This window comes from Scylla paramamosain, chromosome 2, assembly GCF_035594125.1.
Source record: "Scylla paramamosain isolate STU-SP2022 chromosome 2, ASM3559412v1, whole genome shotgun sequence".
Lineage (NCBI taxonomy): Eukaryota > Metazoa > Arthropoda > Malacostraca > Decapoda > Portunidae > Scylla > Scylla paramamosain.
The window spans coordinates 33415167-33436816 of NC_087152.1; the positions used below are offsets into that span (position 1 = coordinate 33415167).

The 21650-nt window shown below is 38.8% G+C and overlaps 1 protein-coding gene across 1 annotated transcript in view; it reads right to left on the reverse strand.

Moving 5' to 3' along the window:
• Nucleotides 1-20116: 20116 nt before the first annotated feature.
• Nucleotides 20117-21650, reverse strand: part of LOC135113827 (gonadotropin-releasing hormone receptor-like) — a 224818-nt gene continuing 223284 nt past the window's right edge. Inside the window, 2 exon segments of the mRNA XM_064029453.1 lie at nt 20117-20560; nt 20563-20818. Coding sequence (XP_063885523.1) covers nt 20256-20560; nt 20563-20818 — 561 coding nt within the window. The 3' untranslated portion in view covers nt 20117-20255.

The following is a 21650-nucleotide window of genomic DNA, read 5'->3' on the forward strand; positions in this document are numbered from 1 at the left end:
TGCATCACGTTCCCATATTTTGTTCGTAAATAGGACGTGAATATAAATCCAATGTGTCGTCATTATTGTAAGTCGTGGAAGTATTTAGATAAGACATACTTTTCCTATTTTGAAGCAGTAAAGACATTTTTCATGTCCACCCTGTTTCATTATTTTCATATTGAACTCATAATCTGAATATTTTTTTTTTAGTTTTGTGTATATCTTTTTATTACCAGTTTATCAGCAGACAAGAGGCGCGTTTCTCTCGCATTCACATTGTTAGAGTCCTGATCATTACATTCATCAGTATGTTGATATTGGAGCTCACAAAATACGATCTCACACACACACACACACACACACACACACACACACACACACACACACACATTGAAAGCACACCAGTTAGCGCGCCCGATTCCCCGTGTTCGAATCTCGGGTCATGCCAGAAGTCTTTCAGCGGATTTCCTTACAGTGTACCCCTGTTCATCTAGCAATGATTAGGTACCTGGTGTAAGTCGGAAGTTATGACCCGCTGCTAGGTAGGAGAAATAAACTTTGAAAAGAAAAAATACACACGGGGTGGCCTGACCATCCCGGGCCTAGTCTACTAGGTTGACCTGCGCCATCTGGCAGCTACAGTATCAAACTGTAAGACGCTTCCTCAGAGTTAAATGTATACTGAAGATGTAGTATGTATGTTAGTATATAAGTATGTAACATGTGGATTTTCAAGATTAATAAACCGAATATTATTATTATTATTATTATTATTATTATTATTATTATTATTATTATTATTATTATTATTATTATTATTATTATTATTATTATTTTACACACACACCGTTCTCTTGCACGAGGAAGATGATAACTACTTGCTCATTAGGCAAAGATCCTTAACCATCTTGGACGCGGCGAGAACCTGTGTTGAAAACGATACCCATTGAGCTAACGAGCAGTGTGTGTGTGTGTGTGTGTGTGTGTGTGTGTGTGTGTGTGTGTTACGTTCCGTTTTGAAGGTGCAAATGGCATCTAACAGAAAACTTCTTGTGCTGTTTGCCTGCTAGTTGAGTGAATAACGTGAAAGAGCAATGTTTCTGAAATATATTTTGTCTTACTGGTCATCTATTGTAAGCAGGCGAAAGGTACGCACGAGTTTATCACACGTGAGTCATTTACCATAACAATGGCATTGTTTGGCACAGTGATGACGAGGAATTCACTGACTATAGAGTGATAGTGATTCCTTTTGTCCCATCAGCAGAATTGTACATTTGTCTTACGTCAAAAACATTTTACCAAAAGAAATATACAAAAGGTACGAAATAAAATAAATTCATATTGATGAGGGGCTCGCTAGCACCTGAGTCTTACTGAAGCTACCACTACAAAGACATGTCACCAAACAGTAGGTAATACACATTACTATTTTTAAAGCAAGGTAGAATGCAAACAAATGTAATTCATAACAGAAAGGGGGAAAAGTTTTGCATTACTTTTACTGAGACAATATATCACAGGCTCGGCGACTTTGATGTTCATAAATATCTGTCGCTCACGTCTGCTTTATTAATCTGGATATCAGGGACGCCAGGCGGGCTGCGCTTGGGTGGCGGCGGTGGTGGGTTTCACGACGGCTGTAGCGATGTTGGTGTTGACTGTTGTCTTGGTGGTGAATGTGGGGATGATGCAATTCGTCCTTGCTGATCAGGGAGCCTTTGATATAAGTGGCGGCGGCGGTGGTTTTGATGGTGGTGGTGGTGGTGGTGGTGGTGGTGGTGGTGGTGGTATTGGTGTTGTTGATGCAAAGTTTTCAATGGCATCTGCCTCACACAAAGAGGACACGAAATCCTTCTTCGGGAATTTTCTATCTTATGAAACAGCAAGGAAGCAGAGGAAACTTTTATTAAGATTTATTTATTTTTTTTATTTTTACTTTAGATTACTTTTCTCGTATATTTATTTCTTTATCTTCATCACTTTTGTCTGTCTATTCTCAAGTGAGAGATGAGTCCTCACACACTTTCTCCCGCTGGAAAAATAAAAGACAAGTTTAATAGAAATTGTCAAGGCAAATACTCGTATAGGAAATGTCGCCTTGCCGTGCCTTGAATGTTGCAACTCACCTTGACCATGAACTGTTTTGGTCCATTCCTAGACATGCCAAACTCACACACTTCTTTACTTAATTAGTATTTTACTTGTCTCTCAGAAAAAAAAAAAAGGAAAATCGTGAATACCTCATAAAACAAGGTAAAATTTTTGCTAATAAGATAATAAGATAAAATATTACTTTACTTTCTTGAAATGAAGTACTTACTTTAATTCTTTAGTAATAGCAAATATTACATTACTTAGCGTAAACACACGCCTACACAACAGGTACACAATAAGGAACTAAGCACTGGTAAGATCAGACAACGGAAAAGGTTTAGGACCTCTAATTAGCATCGTTCTTATGTTCTTGTTTTGTTGCGTATATAAAGAAGCGCCGTTCATACAGTTCAGTGTTTTTTTGTACTAGCCACACATACTGATACCATAACCTTCCAGTGGCAGTAATTACGCCGAGCAACCAATGAATAAAACTGTGTGGCAAAAACCATGGCTTCCTTCATGCATGGTACACAAATACAAGTACATAATTAACGATAATGAGGCGTATTGAGGAGGCACGCGAGTGTGAAGAACGTAAGGAGGACATGGGGATGCAGAGGAAAGGAGGAAGGGAGGAAGGGATGGAGGGAATGTGAAGAACGCGGGAGAAATTAGGGATTCATCGAGAGAGAGAGAGAGAGAGAGAGAGAGAGAGAGAGAGAGAGAGAGAGAGAGAGAGAGAAAGAGAGAGAGAGCGGCGCAGACAGACAGCGGCGCAGACAGACAGGCAAAAAGAAAATATAGACGAAAAGGAAAAGAAGGACTGATAAGAAAAAAAAAAAAGCCTAATCCTTGAGGGGAATGTCAATGGCCTTTTCAGAAATTCAAGGAACATCGCTTACCAGAAAATTTTATTACGAGTCTAATTCAGGATTTTTTTTTTTTTTTTCGTCGATCAGTCTACATTTCCTCTCTTTCTTGTTTTTTATTCCATGTGTCTGGAATAGCATGACGTAAGGGACTGGACGGGTAGGGAGGTGGTTGTGGCTGCGAGAGTAAAAGCAGGACATGTGAAGGGAAGTGACAGCCTGAGTGGATGTGGACAGCCTACGTGGATAAGTGTTGAGGTGGATGGAGAGACAAGGCGAATGTGTTGTGCAATGTTTAATCTTTCACTACGTTATACAGCAATTCATAACACTAAAAGCAATATATGGAGTTTTTATAAACATCAAGAACGGAGGAGATATAAAAAAAAAATTATAAAAGAATAGATTTTGCAAATTCTAACCGGTTTGGAAGTGGCTGTAGAACAAGAAAAAATGTTCTGTAGTGCTTGTTTATTAATGAAAGATCTGCCAAATAACAGTGAGAGGATTAATACGAAGACTGATTGATCTTTTTTATTTGTCTGTCTATCTGACTCACTACTCGGCATCGTGGAGGGTCACCTTTTGGGATAAAACTTGCAATACCTAGAGGAAATAATCGATAATTGTTACTGAAAAAAATATCACTTTTATATATATATATATATATATATATATATATATATATATATATATATATATATATATATATATATATATATATATATATATATATATATATATATATATATATATATATATATATATATATATATATATATATATATATATATAAATCGGCTTCTGGTTCGGAGGATATTGTTCTTGTGATGATCTATGTAAGGAATAATGTGGATAAGACAAGAATAGGGGGGTAATAGGTGTGGGTATATATATATATATATATATATATATATATATATATATATATATATATATATATATATATATATATATATATATATATATTTTTTTTTTTTTTTTGTGTTGTGTGTGTGTGTGTGTGTGTGTGTGTGTGTGTGTAAAGGAGGCAAGTCTTGGACCCCCAAATAGAAAAAAAAAATCTCTTTGATTGCCACTCCCAAAAAGTGGGAAATGGAAACTCCCCATAAACTCTCTCTCTCTCTCTCTCTCTCTCTCTCTCTCTCTCTCTCTCTCTCTCTCTCTCTCTCTCTCTCTCTCTCTCTCTCTCTCTCTCTCTCTCTTCTCTCTCTCTCTCTCTCTCTCTCCCCTGCTCTTTCTCTTTCTCTTTCTCTTCTTTCTGCTCTTCTTTCTCATCTTCCCGTTCTTCCTTCTACTTTTTCTCCTCCTCCTACTTATCGTCCTCCCCCTCCTCCTCCTCCTCCTCGTCCTCCTCCTCCTCCTCCTTCTCCTCCTCCTCCTCCTCCTCCTTTTATCTTCTTGTCCTGTACCTTTCTAATAATAATAATAACAACAATAATAATAATAATAATAATAATAATAATAATAATAATAATAATAATAAAAACTGTAATCAGTATTGGTTTTCTATCCTGTTCACATCAAAGCCTAAAATGAACCCTCAGAGAAGGGTTGCATTACTGATGAGGCGGAAGAGCAGCGGCCCCTCTTGGACATAAGTATCAGAGACAAGTGACACGAGTGTTGCGTGTCTCGTTAACGGTAATGCTCCTTCGTACCAAACTTTTCTCCTTCCACGTGTCCTGATTCTGTGCCGCGCGCTCTGGTGTGGTAGGGAGATGTGTTTCTTGTTAAAAGAGCAAGGTTGTATTGCCTTGTATTTTATTCTTGCAAATAACATTATCTTGTCTTCCATTATATTCGTAAAGAAACACATTACCTTGTCCAGCACTTTGTGTTTGGAAAATAACTGTATCTTATCTATCTTTTTATTAAAAAAAAAAAAAAAAAAAAAAATATATATATATATATATATATATATATATATATATATATATATATATATATATATATATATATATATATATATATATATATATATATATATATATATATATATATATATATATATATATATATATATATATAGGCATTTAATTCTTGAAAAAATATGATTGCCTTGTCTATAATTTTATTCTTGTATGGAACATTACCTTTTCTGATAGACTATTTGTGTATAAGTCTTACGAAGCTGTTGTTTGTGTATGGACATGGGCTTTGTGGATGGGAATGTGAAGGATGTTCTGTCTGCAGTGCAGTCCTCTATACCATCCTGAGTAGTACATAAACAGACTGATTCCCACCACTTCCATAAATGTATAAGTATTTTCTTTGAGTAAATCTATACCAGTGATGCTAAAATGTAAGAAGTGAATTCGTAGCTGGGTACACACAGGAAGAAAAGTTTACTTGAATAATTTCCAAAGTCTGCCTGAGGACGGCCAGTACTGACGAAAACAGAGAAGATTTATCCGGTGAGGCAAATGATTACCGAAGTCTTGAGGGACGAAACTTCTCGCTACTTTCAAACTTTAATGAGTTAAGGCGCTCAGCTTGTTGCGGTGCTGGGACTCCCACGGCTGACCCATGAACTACTTTTTAAGTTATTTTTGGCGATATTTAGAATTACCTTTGTGGGACAATACGACCAGAGAAAAACCAATGGCATAATGCTTGATGTTGGCTGTTCAGGTGGTTTTGTCGCACGTCTTCCTTTGTGCTGCTGTCTGGCGTAGGAGTCCTTCTCGCCTTGACTATCAGGTAATACAGCTGTAGATTTATATTGACCCAGGATTAATGAAATGTAGACATCGATATGGAATTATATTTAATTATATTATAATTATATGAAATTATATTTAAAAGCGTGTGGAACAATGATCGTACAAGACCAAAGCTGTACGAGTCACCTCTTCTAATTATTCTCCTCCTCCTCCTCCTCCTCCTTTCTCCCATCCTCTCCCTCTTCAGTAACTGCCACTACTGCTGTTATAGTTGCAGCTGACAGATCTTCAGACAGGCATAATTTTGATTTTTCTGAAGTTGTGTTTTTTCTCTCCGGTAATTTCAGGAAATCTCATGATTGACTGATTCTGTTTCCATGGAATGAATTAGCAACACCATTCAGTGTGAAGACAGTGAAAAAAAAAATCCCATCAATTTTAATTTACTACAAAGCGGCTTTGGGCTGGAAGGATGAGCTTGATGTACGAGTATATTAATTTAATTCATCGTTACTGTCATTGTGACGACCAAGTGACGTGACTTAGAGATAGTCAGGACTTTATCTGTAATGCTTCTTTTCTCAACAGCACCATTTTCAAAAGACACAGATTATCAACCGAGTCTCATCAGTATGATATTCAAATAATGGTATAGAATTTTCGTTTAACTATCTCTAAAATCAAGTAAGCATCTCTGAAAACCTCTAAGTTTCACGAGGGTAGTAGTCAAAGTAAGAAACCTTAACGTTTGAGATTGTAGTCGTCTGGCGGGTACACAACACACATCATCTCCTGACCTGGAGATACGCCCAACATTCTTAGCCTTTTCCTAACCTCTAATCCTTCTACTTATGCTGTTACCCTATCTTCTCTGCTGGGCTCCTCCGATCACAATCTCATATCTGTATCTTGTCCTATTGCTCCAGTCTCTCCTCAGGATCCCATAAGCGGAGGTGCCTCTGGCGTTTTGCCTTTGCTAATTGGGGGGGGGGGGAACCTTAGGAGTTATTTTGCTTATTTTTCCTTGGAATGACTACTGCTTCCGTGTCAGAGACCCGTCTTTGTGTGCCGAGCACATAACAGAGGTGATAGTGTCTGGCATGGAGGAGTACATTCCTCACTCTTTTTCTCGACCTAAACCTTCCAAACCCTGTTTTAACACAGCCTGTTCTAGTGTTATTCATAATAGAGAGGTGGCCCACAAAAGGTACTTGAGCCTTCCATCAACAGAATCTCATGCGCTTTATATTTCTGCCCGAAACCATACCAACTCTGTTCTCCAACTAGTCAAAAACTCCTTCATTAATAGAAAGTGTCAAAATCTTTCAATATCTAACTCCATTCGTGACTTCTGGCACCTAGCCAAAAACATCTCCAATAACTTTGCTTCTTCTTCTTTCCCTTCTTTATTTCAACCAGATGGCACCACTGCTATCACATCTATCTCTGAACTCTTCGCTCAAACCTTTGCTAAAAACTCTACCTTGGATGATTCAGGGTTTGTTTCTCCCTCTCCTCCATCCTCTGTCTACTTCATGCTACCTATTAAAGTTCTTTACAGTGATGTTTTCCATGCCCTCGCTCGCCTAAACCTTCGGAAGGCTTATCAACATGATAGAGTCCCTCCTATTGCTCTCCGAAACTGCGCCTCCGTGTTTGCACCTTACCAAGTCAAACTCTTCCAACTTTGTCTATCAATATCTACCTTTCCTTCTTGCTGGAAGTTTGCTTATATTCAGCCTGTTCCTAAAAATGGTGACCGTTCTAATCTCTGAAACTACCGTCCTGTTGCTTTAATTTCCTGCTTATCTAAAGTTTTGGAACCTATCCTCAACATGAAGATCCTTAAACATCTATCACTTCACAACCATCTATCTTATCGCCATTATGTGTTTCGTCAAGGCCGCTCTACTGGTGATGGTCTGGCTTTCCTTATTGAGTCTTGGTCATTTTCTTTTTAGAGATTTTGGTGAAACATTTACTGTTGCCTTAGACATATCAAAAGCTTTTGATATATTCTGGCACAAAACTTTGATTTCCGAACTAACCTCCTACGGTCTCTAGTCTTCTCTCTGAAACTTCATCTCAGGTTTCCTTTCTGACCGTTCTATTGCTGCTGTGGTAGGCGGTCACTGTTCTTCTCTCAAATCTGTTAACAATGGTGTTCCTCAAGGTTCTGTCCTGTCACCCACTCTCTTCCTATAATTGATCAGTGATCTTCTGAGCAAACTTCTTGTCCTATTCATTCCTGATGATACCACCCTGCACTTTTCCACTTCTTATCTTGGGCCTCCAACCCTTCAGGAAGTAAACATTTCATACAGGGAAGCCACAGAACGCCTGACTTCTGATCTCTTTAAAATTTCTGATTGAGGCAGAGCAAACTTAGTATTGTTTAATGCCTCAAAAACTCAATTCCTCTATCTATCAACTCAATACAACCTTCCAGACAACTACGAGTATCCCGTCTTTTTCAATGACATTCAGTTGTCCCCTTTTTCTACACTGATCATCCTTGGTCTATCCTTTACTTATAATCTAATGTGGAAACTTCACATCTCATCTCTAGTTAAACCAGCTTCTATGAAATTAGGTGTTCTGAGACGTCTCCTCCACTTTTCTCACCTTCCAGCTGCTAACTTTGCACAGGGGCTTTAAACGTCCATGTACGGAGTATGCTTCACATATCTGGGGAGGGAGGGTGGCGGTTACACTCATACCGCTATTCTAGACAGGGTGTAATGAAAAGCTTTTCATCTCATCAACTCCTGTAACTGAATGTCTTCAGTCTTTTTTCATCGCCGCAATGTTGCATCTTTTGCTATCTTCTACCTCAATTTTCATGCCAACTGCTCTTCTGATTTTACTAACTGCATGCCTCTTCTCCTCCTGTGGTCTCGCTGCAGAAGACTTTCTTTCTTTCATTCCTATCCTGTCCACCTCTCTAATGCAAGAGTTAACCAGCATTCTCAATCATTCACCCCTTTCTCTGATAAACTCTGGAACTCCCTGCCTGCTTCTGTATTTCCACCTTCCTATGACTTGAATTCCTTCAAAAGGGAGGTTTCAAGAAACTTACCCTTTAATTTTTGACCACCGCTTTGGACCCTATTCGGGGATATCATCTCAGGGTTTTTTTTTATATTTTTTTATTGGATTTTTGTTGCTCTTGGCCAATGTCCCACCTATATAAAAAAATAAAAAAAAACATCTGACACTCGCACTCACACCACTACGGAAGGAAGCTGCGGTGGCGGAGCGTGAAATAAGTGGACTTGTATTTTAAAGATAGTGATATTTCAGTTAATTAGAGAGAGAAAAATAAGCATGATTCATATCTTTTTGAGCCTTAATTCTGAGCACATGGTTAATTTTCTTTCCATTTGTATCATGTTTTACAATGAAACACTGTCTTTTATTATTTTGCTCGGTATTCCTCTTATTAATTTTTTAGCAACATGTATGTTTCTCATTGATTTACATACGGTAGCATTTTTTTCCCTACCAATTTATCTCCTTTATGACTTCAAACAATTTTGTCACTTCAAATGTAGGTCTTCACTTTTGCCGTTCAGTCGCAGCATACCTGTTCATCATTCACTCTGCCTCGTCTCCAGAGTTCCTGCACAGTAATGGAACGTGCTGCCTAATCACTTTCCTTTTACTTCTGCGAACACATGAGTAAATTTTCAACATGTGAACGCGAATGACGGCGGCTTAGCGAAAACCTCTTATGCGTGTGTGTGTGTGTGTGTGTGTCCTGGGAAATGCCAAAACATATTATGAGCTTCAGTTTATATTGTATGAACAATAAGAATGTTTTGGCCTCAAAACTTGCGAAGAGGTTCAGATACTGCAAGCATATACAGTATGTCCTACTTTTCTCAGATCCTTCACTCCTGTGTCATTACTTGCTGCTTTTTGAGGATGGTGTTGACATCTGTAAATACAAATGATATCCTTTTCAATCATAATTATTCAGTGTGATGCAATAGATCACCGGATTCTCTTATGTAATTTGAGTCTTTTGTCGTTTTTCTCTCGGCGAGCGCGAGGGTGACTCATTCCCGGAGGAAATGTCGCGGGTTATTCATCTCGGACAGGTTCATCCCTTAGGGTGACTTGTCCCGGTCTTTTGGTTAAGAGGCCAAATTGTCTTTATTAGTTAAAATTCGTCTACCCAGAGGACTGAAAAAGAAAGAAGTACTTCCAAATGGATAAAGGATTTCAAATTTGAAATGTCTGGATTAGCATGCAAGCCAATAACTCTCACTAAGAACATCAAAAGGCTCATTGAAAAATAGTATCCGAATGGATGGATACGCTTCATTGGTGATGTGGCTCACCATTTAGATATTCTAGCATATACCTTCCAACTCCTTTTTAGACGAATTTTAAGTAATAAAAATATTAGAGTTTTGTAACCCAGAAAAGGGGACGAGCCTCCCTGGGAGAACAAATCTCCCAGGGATGAATAGGCAGGAGGTGAATGGTATGGTATTTTTAGTTTGTCTTACCTATCAAAGGTTCCTATTCCTTCATTATCGAGGTAATTAAAAGAATATCCCTGTAACTAATCTTTAGAAAGAGTATTAGTGGAAGGAATTATAGGAGTGGTAAAGGGGTGACGCGCAGGGTTCATCTTCATGTTGCTACGAGAGAGAGAGCGAGAGAGAGAGAGAGAGAGAGAGAGAGAGAGAGAGAGAGAGAGAGAGAGAGAGAGAGAGAGAGAGAGAGAGAGAGAGAGAGAGAGGAAATAATATTGAAGAGGAAATGTGAGAGAGACGATGACATAAGAACGAAGACAAAGGAAGAAAGAAATACAAGAGAGGTGATAAACTATGAATTTAAGTGTGTGAACCTCCTTTGGCCTTCTTTGTCTCCTCCATTCTTTTCTTTCCCTTATCTATTGCCTTTTACGTTAACTATTTTCCAGTCCATATGTATCCTATAAAATTACATATTTATTGAAAGAGAGAGAGAGAGAGAGAGAGAGAGAGAGAGAGAGAGAGAGAGAGAGAGAGAGAGAGAGAGAGAGAGAGAGAGAGAGACTTTGACTGACACATACACACACACACACACACACACACACATATATATATATATATATATATATATATATATATATATATATATATATATATATATATATATATATATATATATATATATATATATATATATATATATATATATATATATATATATATATATATATATATATATAATACAATTGTATTTATATAATTGGTGACACCCGAAACTGGAGGTATGGCGCGCCGACAGTCGTGTGGATGCTGTTCTGTTAAGTTTCGTTTCGTTTCCACAGATTTTGATATTCTTATTAATGTGGTAACGATGTTTTCGAAAATCATTTATAAAGGTGTGTTATTTTGAATAAGTGATTGAAAAAAAAACATGGATAAATGAATTAATAAATTATGTGTACAGCAATCAGGTGTACTGAAAAAAAAACATGGATAAATGAATTAATAAATTATGTGTACAGCAATCAGGTGTACCGCCAAAATGTCAGAAGTGGGGAGAAGGCAGGGCTGTTCTTTGAGTTTAGCTTAAATTGGACCCTATACGATCAATATTATTGATACAATATATTGACTAATTTTTATTTTGCAATATTTTTGATGTCTTTAATATATTGTGTCATTCTTCAATACCGCCCCTTCACTGTCAATAATATTGTACAATACGGAGTATTGCGCAATAATATTGATCGTGTAGGGTCAGCTTAACTTAAGGCGAGTATAGCAATGATGCTAGGCGATGAAAAGGATGGAAGATGCGGGAATGAAACGAAAAGGGAGGTGGTGGGGATGGATTGATGAGTGATGCAAGAAATCTAAAAATAATGAGGAAAATCTGTAGAATGAAGGGAATAAAGCGTGTGTGGGTGTAGGATACACGTATATTGGCTGTGCAAGGGAAGCAGACTGGCTTGGGCGGGGATATGTTGACCGCGTTGGCGTGGATGGTCTGCGGAGATCAAGCAGGTGGTGAGGGCAGTGACCTGGTGACCACCACTAGGCGTCATCCCCTGCTGGCAATGAAAGGTCTAATCTGTGTGGCGAGAAACCTCGATAAATTCGCACTAGATCAGGTAAATTGGAAGATAGATGTACTGAAGTTTTAATAAATATGTACACTATAAAGAGTATACATATTTCAAACATGTTATACTTTTTTTTGTATTTGTTTTTCATGATTAGATAACGGATGAGAGACTTTCGAGTATTAATATAAAATTGAAGATAATTTTGCACAAATATATTCTGGTGTAATACCTAATAGTGTTTCCCGGCTAGTGCTGCTCTTGAACTTGAGCTGCTCTGTGGAGTAAAGTAAGGGCTGGAACTTTATTCAATATTTTTAAAATTTTCTATTGAAGGAAACAAACTTTAAATCTATGCAATATAATCAATAGCACAACATTACCTCAGAGTTTGCATGTTCTGATTTATTAGTGACGAATAATTACTGGTCGGCGTCTGTTTTCACCTAATACGGTATGTACCTCGCCACGCCCTTGCATCACTTCACCCTTGATGCCAGCAATATCTCATTAGAACTTTCTGTTTGTCTGATGTAACTTAAGTTAACGAAAACCCTAAACCAATACTTCAAACGAAAATTCTCTTCATCTTTCTGTAAATTTCAGCACATCAACTTACTGGAATAAGTAAAGATGCAAAGCGTCCAAACTAAAGTCATTAATGAAGTGTGTGTGTGTGTGTGTGTGTGTGTGTGTGTGTGTGTGTGTGTGTGTGTGTGTGTGGGCGGGTATTAGTCGATAGATTTGTTCCTGAAGTGTGCTTTTGACACAATGTTTGTTGTGGTCCTCGTTCAGAAATGTATTTACTTATTGTGTATCCCCACCAGCAATATCCTCCCCCCTCTCTCTCTCTCTCTCTCTCTCTCTCTCTCTCTCTCTCTCTCTCTCTCTCTCTCTCTCTCTCTCTCTCTCTCTCTCTCTGTCTGTCTGTCTGTCTGTCTGTCCGTCTGTCTACATACACATCATTTGTGCGTGTCTTAACAACCACGAATATAGCTCATGAAGTTATAATAACTTCTTATTGGATTAAATGTTTTTTCTGATTGTTCATTGCTGCGGTAAGGGCCGCTATCTTGAAAGAACTCAAGTATAAAACCCCACTTTTCAAAAACATTACAGATTAATGCGCAATGAAGAAATAGCTTCTTTCCATGTTTTCCACTGACGTAAATGTGAGCTGGCTTGGAACACACTCGAAGTGAGAAACTGAAATATTTTTTTTTTTATGAATATTACATTATTTATTTTTTATTTTATTTTTTATATTTTCATGAAAAAAAATAGCATGAAACAAATTTACTTTTTATTCGATTTTTCAGTTTGAATTTCTATCGGTACTAATGAAGTACTTTCTATTATAATATATATAACTGATAGAAAAAAGAGACAGCTTGGTTGTGAGTTTTATCATGAATTATATTATAAATCGGAAAATTACGTTATTTATAATTCTTAAAGATATAATCTAAAGTATATGATTATATGTTTAGCTACATACGTATGTCTATACGATGTATATGTTACAGTCAATACCTGAATCCAGACAATTTGTAAAGTGTAAAGTTATTTTTTCAGGCAATTTGTGAACTGCCTAACCTAACCTAACCTAACCTAACCTAACCTAACCTAACCTAACCTAACCTAACCTAACCTAACCTAACCAGGCAGTTCACAAATTGCCTGAAAAAATAAGTCACTTTACAAATTGTCTGGATTCAGGTATTGACTGTAACATACGAGTATACATGACAAACATATACGTATATGAATACATACACATGCCTGCAAGTTCGTGGGTGAACGCGCGCGCGCACACACACACACACACACACACACACACACACACACACACACACACACACACACACACACACACACACACACACACACACTTCATCAGCCTCTGTGACTAATAGAGAGAGAGAGAGAGAGAGAGAGAGAGAGAGAGAGAGAGAGAGAGAGATTACGCAGCATATCTATCTACATTCTCTCTCTCTCTCTCTCTCTCTCTCTCTCTCTCTCTCTCTCTCTCTCTCTCTCTCTCTCTCTCTCTCTCTCTCTCTCTCTCTCTATATATATATATATATATCATTCTTATATATCACAAAGTTGAGAGGCCTAAGAACTAAGAAAAAAGGAAAGTGAAGTTGGTAGATGTGACATAATAAAATATGTGAGGAGAAATAGGAGAAAAAAAACGACAAAAATATAGAGACAGGTAGATTGTGACATATAAGTAAAGAAATAGATTGTTAGGTATATATGAAGGGAGAAAGATATTATATTTCTTTTTGTAAATATACCTAACGATCTATTTATTTACCTATCTATATATTTACCTCCACCTCTCTCCTTTTGCTTTTATATTATATAAACATAAAATGAGCGACTGACAAACATGGAAAGAAATGCATACGTATACGTAAAGAGATGGTTGATAGATGAATAAACATGTAGATACACAAGTAACAGATAGATAGTAAGGTAAATAGATTGACATAGATAAATAGATAGATAGATAGTGATTGGAAATGGAAGTAAACCTGTTAATTAGTCGGTTAGTGGGGTAATTACTACCTGTGTGTGTGTGTGTGTGTGTGTGTGTGTGTGTGTGTGTGTGTGTGTGTGTGTGTGTGTGTGTGATATATTTTCTTTCCCTTTTTTTCTTCATCGTTGTCCTCTTCTGCGTCCTTGTTCCTTTCCACTTCCTCTTCTCTTCTCGTTCCATTTTTTACTGGGTTCTAGTGCCACGACATGTCAACGTATTTCTCTCTCTCTCTCTCTCTCTCTCTCTCTCTCTCTCTCTCTCTCTCTCTCTCTCTCTCTCTCTCTCTCTCTCTCTCTCTCTTCCGTCTTTTTTCAATTAATAGCAAATTTTATCAATATTCCATTTGGTTTTTCTTCCCTTAATGAATTCCTCCTCTAGTTCCTATCTTCGAATTTTGTAGTGCAATTTAAGTATATTCGTCGTTCTCTCTATTATATTCCTTTTTTTTTGACCTTTGCTACGTCTTATCGTTGTCCTGTTATTCTACTCAATCTTTAATTTCCTGTGCTGGTTTATTGTTTAACTTCATCGCAGTTTCCTTATTCTCATGATCGCTTCTACTGCTTTTCTCCTATTCTTTATCCTCCTCCTTTTCCACCTCCTCCTTTTCCTAGCCCATGCCGCTCTTCTCGTCCTCTTTCTAATCTTCTTTCCTCGTAAGCCTCCATCCCACTTTTATCCCCAAAGCGTTTACTCGGCTTAGAATCTAGTGCGAGGATATCTAGTAGGAAATCCGTAAAGAAAAAAATGTTTTGTACATTTTGTGTTATTCATTCAGCACTGGTTCTTTTTATGTGCTCAACAAAAATTTCATCAGGTTTATGTGGGCATTGGTGTTGACAAGTCTTGAATTTTACGTATAGTTCTCCTCCTCCTCTTCTTTCTGTTTTTCTTCTTTCTCTTCTCCCTCCTCCTGTTCTGTCTCCTTCTCCTCTTCTTCCTCTTTCTCCTTCTGTTCCGTCTCCGTCTTCTCCCGTTCCTTCTCTTTCTCCTTCTGTTCCTCCTCCTCCTACTTCTCCTCGTCCTCTTCCTCGTTCTCCTGCTCCTCTTCCTCCTCCTCCTACCCCCCCCTCCTCCTCCTCCTCCTCCTCCTCCTCCTCCTCCTCCTCCTCCTCCTCCTCCTCCTCCTCCTCCTCCTCCTCCTCCTCCTCTATCACTACTACCACCACCACCACTACCTCATCATCACTACCATTATCAAGACACTTCTCAAATTTTAGATAATCACTTTTGGCTCTATTCGTTTGGGACTGGCGACTCAGTAGGCCTTTGTTCACCTTTTTGTGGTCCTTGGCCAGAGCTCCTCCTACATAAAAGAAATCATCATCACCGTCATCTTCATCATCAATCTCTGTGTTTCCGCTCCATCACGAAGGCCTTCACTACCCTCCACATCACCCAGCAAAGCGTCACATCTCGTCCTTCTGTCCAGTAACCTGTCTGCTCTGCCATTGCTTTTGCTATTACTGCCCTCCATACTGTAATAATGATGTGGAACAAAGATTCATTTACGAGTATGTATCAGAGGTCACGTCCTTGGTGGCATTAGGCCTGCAGGGAGCGAGGAATTGAGAGTGTGTATAGCTTGAAGCATCCAGTAATGCCAGCAAATTGCGGTGCAGTGGTGTGGTGGAAACATCGGTCGTTAGCCTCGACTATCATGGTAATGATGGCTACATACAGCCTAACCCTCAACATATGATCACTTTTTTTAATATCGACGGAGTATGTTGGTGTCAGTAAGGTCATAGTTGTTCTTAAATACTAAATTTAATATTTTATTTTATATAGGAGTTTGTTTTAATTGAGAGCACCACTGCCTCTTCAAACTTTACGTTTCTTGTTTTCGTCATCACTCATTTTTTTTTCTTTCCATTTATCTATATGGAGAGAAGGTAGCATTCTCTGGCAATTTGATTTTGCTATTGCGACGCCTTACTTTAAAACGGTGTAGTCCATTTTCAGTCTTTTCATGCTTTTGGCGGCAAAATCCTTGATCCTGAAACTCGAACACTGCACATGTGACAACTGGTCGAAATGTTAAGTAACGGCTCTAACATGCATTAACTGACACTGTTTTTACAGCTTCATAGAAATAATTTTCTCTTCTCCAATAACATGTAGAGGAACAGAGAGAAAAATAAAGCTTCTTTTGGTGTTGTTAATATATTTGTAAAGAGCGAAGAAAAATCACAAGAATATTCTGTTAGTTGAAAGAAAAAAGAAAAAAGTTCTGGATACTTCTTGTTCCAAACTTTTCATTAAAAATTGTTAAAAAGTTAAAAGTTACAAGGATTGTGATAACCAAGAAAGAGACGAAAAGATTCGATGAGAACGAAGTGATGATCTTTATAATCAAGTGGAAAGATGAGAATAATTTTTCTATCAGTCTCCATTCGAATGTGTACAAGACATGAACGGCAGGAAACACCGCCGTTTTCTTTTCTACATCAACATCGATATCGACATTGACACCGACCCTCGCAGCTGTGTCGAGTGAGGGAGATCACTTTATTTTATTATTATTATTTTTTTTACATTTGATTTGATGAAGTAAACAAAACCTATGATGATATTGTCAATTTCATAACTATGGTAAAAATAGAAAGCGTCTTAATACGTATCACGTTACCTATTTTTCTGTTTTAAAACTATGTAAAATAATAATATTATGTATCAACACGTTTACCCACTAACGAGGTACAAGGTCACTCCTTAATTGCCTTCCTGTTCATTGCAGCGCCACCGGTTGAGCAGCGCTGACTCATACATGAAAATACAGAAAAAAATATATTCCTCCTTTTTATTCACTGCGTAGCTCTCTCCAATCCTTCTTTCTTTATTAAAAAAAATAATAGTTAAATCAAGACAAATAAAAAAAAAAAAACTTGTGAAATTTTGCCTTGGATAGATGTTGACGAGTATTGCAAGATATGTGAGATACTATTGGAGAGAGAGAGAGAGAGAGAGAGAGAGAGAGAGAGAGAGAGAGAGAGAGAGAGAGAGAGAGAGAGAGAGAGAGAGAGAGAGAAAAGGGTGGGTGAGGGATGAACTGAAACTTTTATGACAGTAGAGCTTTTTATTGCGACCACCATACACATAAATAGTGTTCGTAATGACTTACTCATATACACTTAACGGTATTTAGGGTACACACACACACACACACACACAAACCTGTCTCTATCAGTACAATATAGTGTTTACAGTACTGCCTGAAACACTTCTTTTTCACACACACACACACACACACACACACACACACACACACACACACAGGTCCAGAATAAAACAGCACGCAATATGCAACATCCGTTTAATGTACTCGGTTTATTTCTGAGCACATAACACATAGTAGTATTTACACATTACGTCATAACACACACCCCTCTCCGTCAGAACACTTTCCTTGAGCACTCGCACATCTTTTAACACATTCACGTGCTTTACGTATTACTTAACTCACCATCTCCTTTGGATTTTCTTGATAACACATTGAGTTTATATCACCACTTTTTTATTTTTTTTTAAATTTTTTTCGTTATACATTTATTCTTTTAAGTTGAACGATGAATGGTTCATGTTTTTTTTTTCACATATCATATGGATTATTTATTATCAGTCTTCCTTTTCTGTTTGATGATTACGTATTTTCATCTTATAAAAATTTCGATCTTTCACTAAGCTTGTGTTTGTTTTTTACTTACCACTTCGTTGCGTCCTTTTTAAAAAATATCTCGTTCCAAGGACTATTTTATTTTCATAAAATCCTCCTGTCTTTTTATTCTTTTTTTAACACTAACACTCATGCCTTCTCCTACGTTTATTTGTACAGTACAGTGTGCTTTTACGTAATTCAGTGTTCAAGTATGTAGTATAATGGCAGACTTAACACGTACAGATACACAGGTTTGGGTGCAGCAGATTCACTTTGTTCATATTCTTCTCATTTTTATTCTTTAACGACGGTTATTTATATTTTCTGGAAGAAGAAATTTTAGCAACCCCCGTTTAAGCGGTTCATTTGTTCGGCATGGGGGAGGTTGTTGTCCTTGTTGTTGTTGCGAGTCTAATGAACCAACGTTACATTCCATATATATATATACATACATGTATAGATACATACATACATACATACATACATTCTCTCACAACAAATATATGATAGTCAGGCACACGGAACTCTTTATTTTTTTTAGGGGGATGGTTGACTGTGTTAATTTGCTGCTCATTTCGTACGTGATTACTGACGCGGCGATCTGTGGGCGAGTTTGTAAAGTAGCTGTGTTGACAGGTTATTGTTACCGCCACCGCTACCACCACCGCCACTACTACCGCCACCACCACCACCACTACCACCATCACCATCGTATACCGTCATCACCACCACCACTACCGCATCACCACCATCACTACCACATCCTCATCACCATCACATATTAGCACTATACCACAATCATCTCCCACACCACCGTCACCACTATCGCTGCCACATCATCACGATTACCACATCCCCTCTGCACCGCTATCACCACTCGTACAGTCATTACCGCTTTCATTACCAGCCTTCCTATTACCTACACCACAACTGCATCTCACACCACACCCCACCACCACACAGCATCATTGCTACCACCACCACCACCACCACCACCACAGCTGCTCCGTAACTTTCATGCTTATGTATTTCTTATTGTGTTTCCATCTTTTCTTCGCAATTTGTTCTCATTTCAAGAACAAATAAATAAATGAATATTGGGGTGCCTTTTTTTATCTCTGTTCTCAGCCTTCCTTTTCAGAATTCGTCTCATCTTTGTAGCGTAGGCCAGATGGTATTGAGTAAATATACTTGTATGTTTGACAGGCAAGAAAATGTTCCATTTCGTGAAGTTTTGAGCAGCGCGAAGTGATGTTAATGACAGTAATGGTGAACAGGATGGTGGTGGTAATGATGATGGTGATGACGATGATGATGATAACAATAATGATGATGATAATAATAATAATAATAATAATAATAATAATAATAATAATAATAATAATAATAATAATAATAATAATAACAACAACAACAGCAACGAAATATTGTGTGATGTAAATCTTTAAATAAGAAAAAGCGCTTATGTACGTACATACGTGTATCAATTATTAATTCATTTTTACTTTAATACATTGCTGTTGTTTTTAATCTTCAGAGAATCTCATTTTCTTTCTTTTCTAAATGTGTTTTAATTCCTTTTTCTTCTTATTACTTTCGAAATATTACATGATCCTATTGTTTATCATTATTACCATACCACAATAGAAGTAAAAGTCCATATTAGTAATAGCAGGCAGTGGTGGTCGTGATAGCGAAGTGGTAACAGTTGTGATTTTTATTTGCAGGTAAAGAGCAATAGAAGAGACTCAGTAATTAATTTATACCTATGTTTCTTTTGCGATTATTGACTTTCGCCTTGTCGAGAGTGTCAGAACATGTTCCCAGACCGTCCAGGGAAACATCGTGCTGGAGGTGTAGGTAAGTGCGGCTCTGTATCCTTCCTGCTTGTATTTACCGCTCCCTCTACTAGTACGTGCCTTGTAACTGTCCTCCAATGACGTGCTCTTCCACCTCTTGTGTTTCCCTGTCGTCACTCTGCTTCTTCCTCCTCCTCCTGTATTTGTGATTCTTCTTCTTCCTCCTCCTCCTTCCCCTCGTTGTCGTCATCGTTCTCCTCCTCCTCCTCCTCCTCCTCCTCCTCCTCCTCCTCGTTGTCATCTTTCTCCTCCTCCTCCTCCTCCTCCTCCTCCTCCTCCTCCTCGTTGTCATCTTTCTCCTCCTCCTCCTCCTCCTCCTCCTCCACCTTCTCCTCCAATTTTTTCTTCCGATTGCTCTTCTTACATCTCTTCCTCCACTTCCTCGTTTTCCCCTAGATGCTCATAGCGAAATTTAGCAAAAACAATCCTGAAAGGGGCAACAGGTAAGCCGCTGTTTGTTTGTCATTTGTGTTCCTTGGTTTTTGCTCTTCTCTTTCTCCCTCTCACAGCTGTGTGTCCAACTCGCGGTTGTTGTCTGTTGTCTGAAGCAGGGAGATTCCGTTATATTGGTGTGACGGGAGGTCTTTGGGTGACGTGGTGACCAGCACGCCCTCCTCGTGCGGCAGGGACGTGCGTGATCTTGCGACTGACCGAGTTATTTGTGGAAGAGCGCGTTTATTCCTTTGTTTGAGGTTGTCGTTGAGAGACCAAGAGTCGTCTCCCGCCTTCCTGCCATTGCTGCTTACCTCAATGATGTGATGCTTGCGTCTCCTCTTCCTCTCCTCCTCCATGCTCCCCGTGGGCACTCCTCCTCCCTCTTCTCGTCCTCGTCCTCCTCGTCGTCGTTCTCGCGCTTCTCGCCCAAGCAAGCCAGAGGGGAGAGGCCGGTCGGGGAGGGGTCGTATGACCCGGCATGCGATCTTCCCACGGGTTTGAGCGTCCTGCCGTAGCGCACCGAGGGTCTCAGGAGTTGGTCCCGCCCGCCTGCTTCTTCGTGCGACCTTCTGGTGGACGCTGCCAGGATGCTCTTCTGCCGGCTGGAGCGTCGCCGGAACGAGTAGCGGACCTGCTGGAGCGAGCGAGGCAGAGTCAGTATGTTAGTCTCTCTCTCTCTCTCTCTCTCTCTCTCTCTCTCTCTCTCTCTCTCTCTCTCTCTCTCTCTCTCTCTCTCTCTCTCTCTCTCAAGCTAGCGGCATTGTATGGAGGATAAAGGGAAGTTAAAGGGAGGGGTGGCGGTGAAGAGGAAAACAAAGACGAAGAGAACAAGTATGATATCCCCTTGTATGTACGTTAATGTGGAAGAGGAAAAGGAGCATGGAGAGAGAGAGAGAGAGAGAGAGAGAGAGAGAGAGAGAGAGAGAGAGAGAGAGAGAGAGAGAGAGAGAGAGAGAGAGAGAGAGAGAGAGAGAGAATAGAGGAAAGAAGCCAGGGAGGGAGTGTTTGTAGGAAGAGAGGGAGGCTGAAAGATGTTTAAGAGCGGTGCTGTGGATGAACCGGGACAGGTAAAGAGAGGCTGGGAGGGAGAGGCGAGGGCAGGAGGAGGAGGGTGATGGGACGGGGAGAAATGATGGTGAAAGACAGCCACCATCTCGATACTTTGTTTAGCGTGACTTTGAGAAGGGGGCGCCGGTACGGTGATGTTAGACCCAGGAGACAAGCAGGAGGAAGAGGATGATGAAGAAGAAGGAGGAGGAGAAGGGAAAGAAATAAATATGTATAGGGAAAATAAAAAGGGACACGGAGGGTAGTTTTGTGGAGGAAAAAAAAAACAAACAAACAAACTGAAATGAAAGTGCTATTACTTATGATATTAATAAAAAAAAAGACACACTCAAAAAAGAACTGGCAGAAGGAGAAGAGAACAGTGAAGAAGAAAAGAAGGAAAGTAAGTGGAAAGA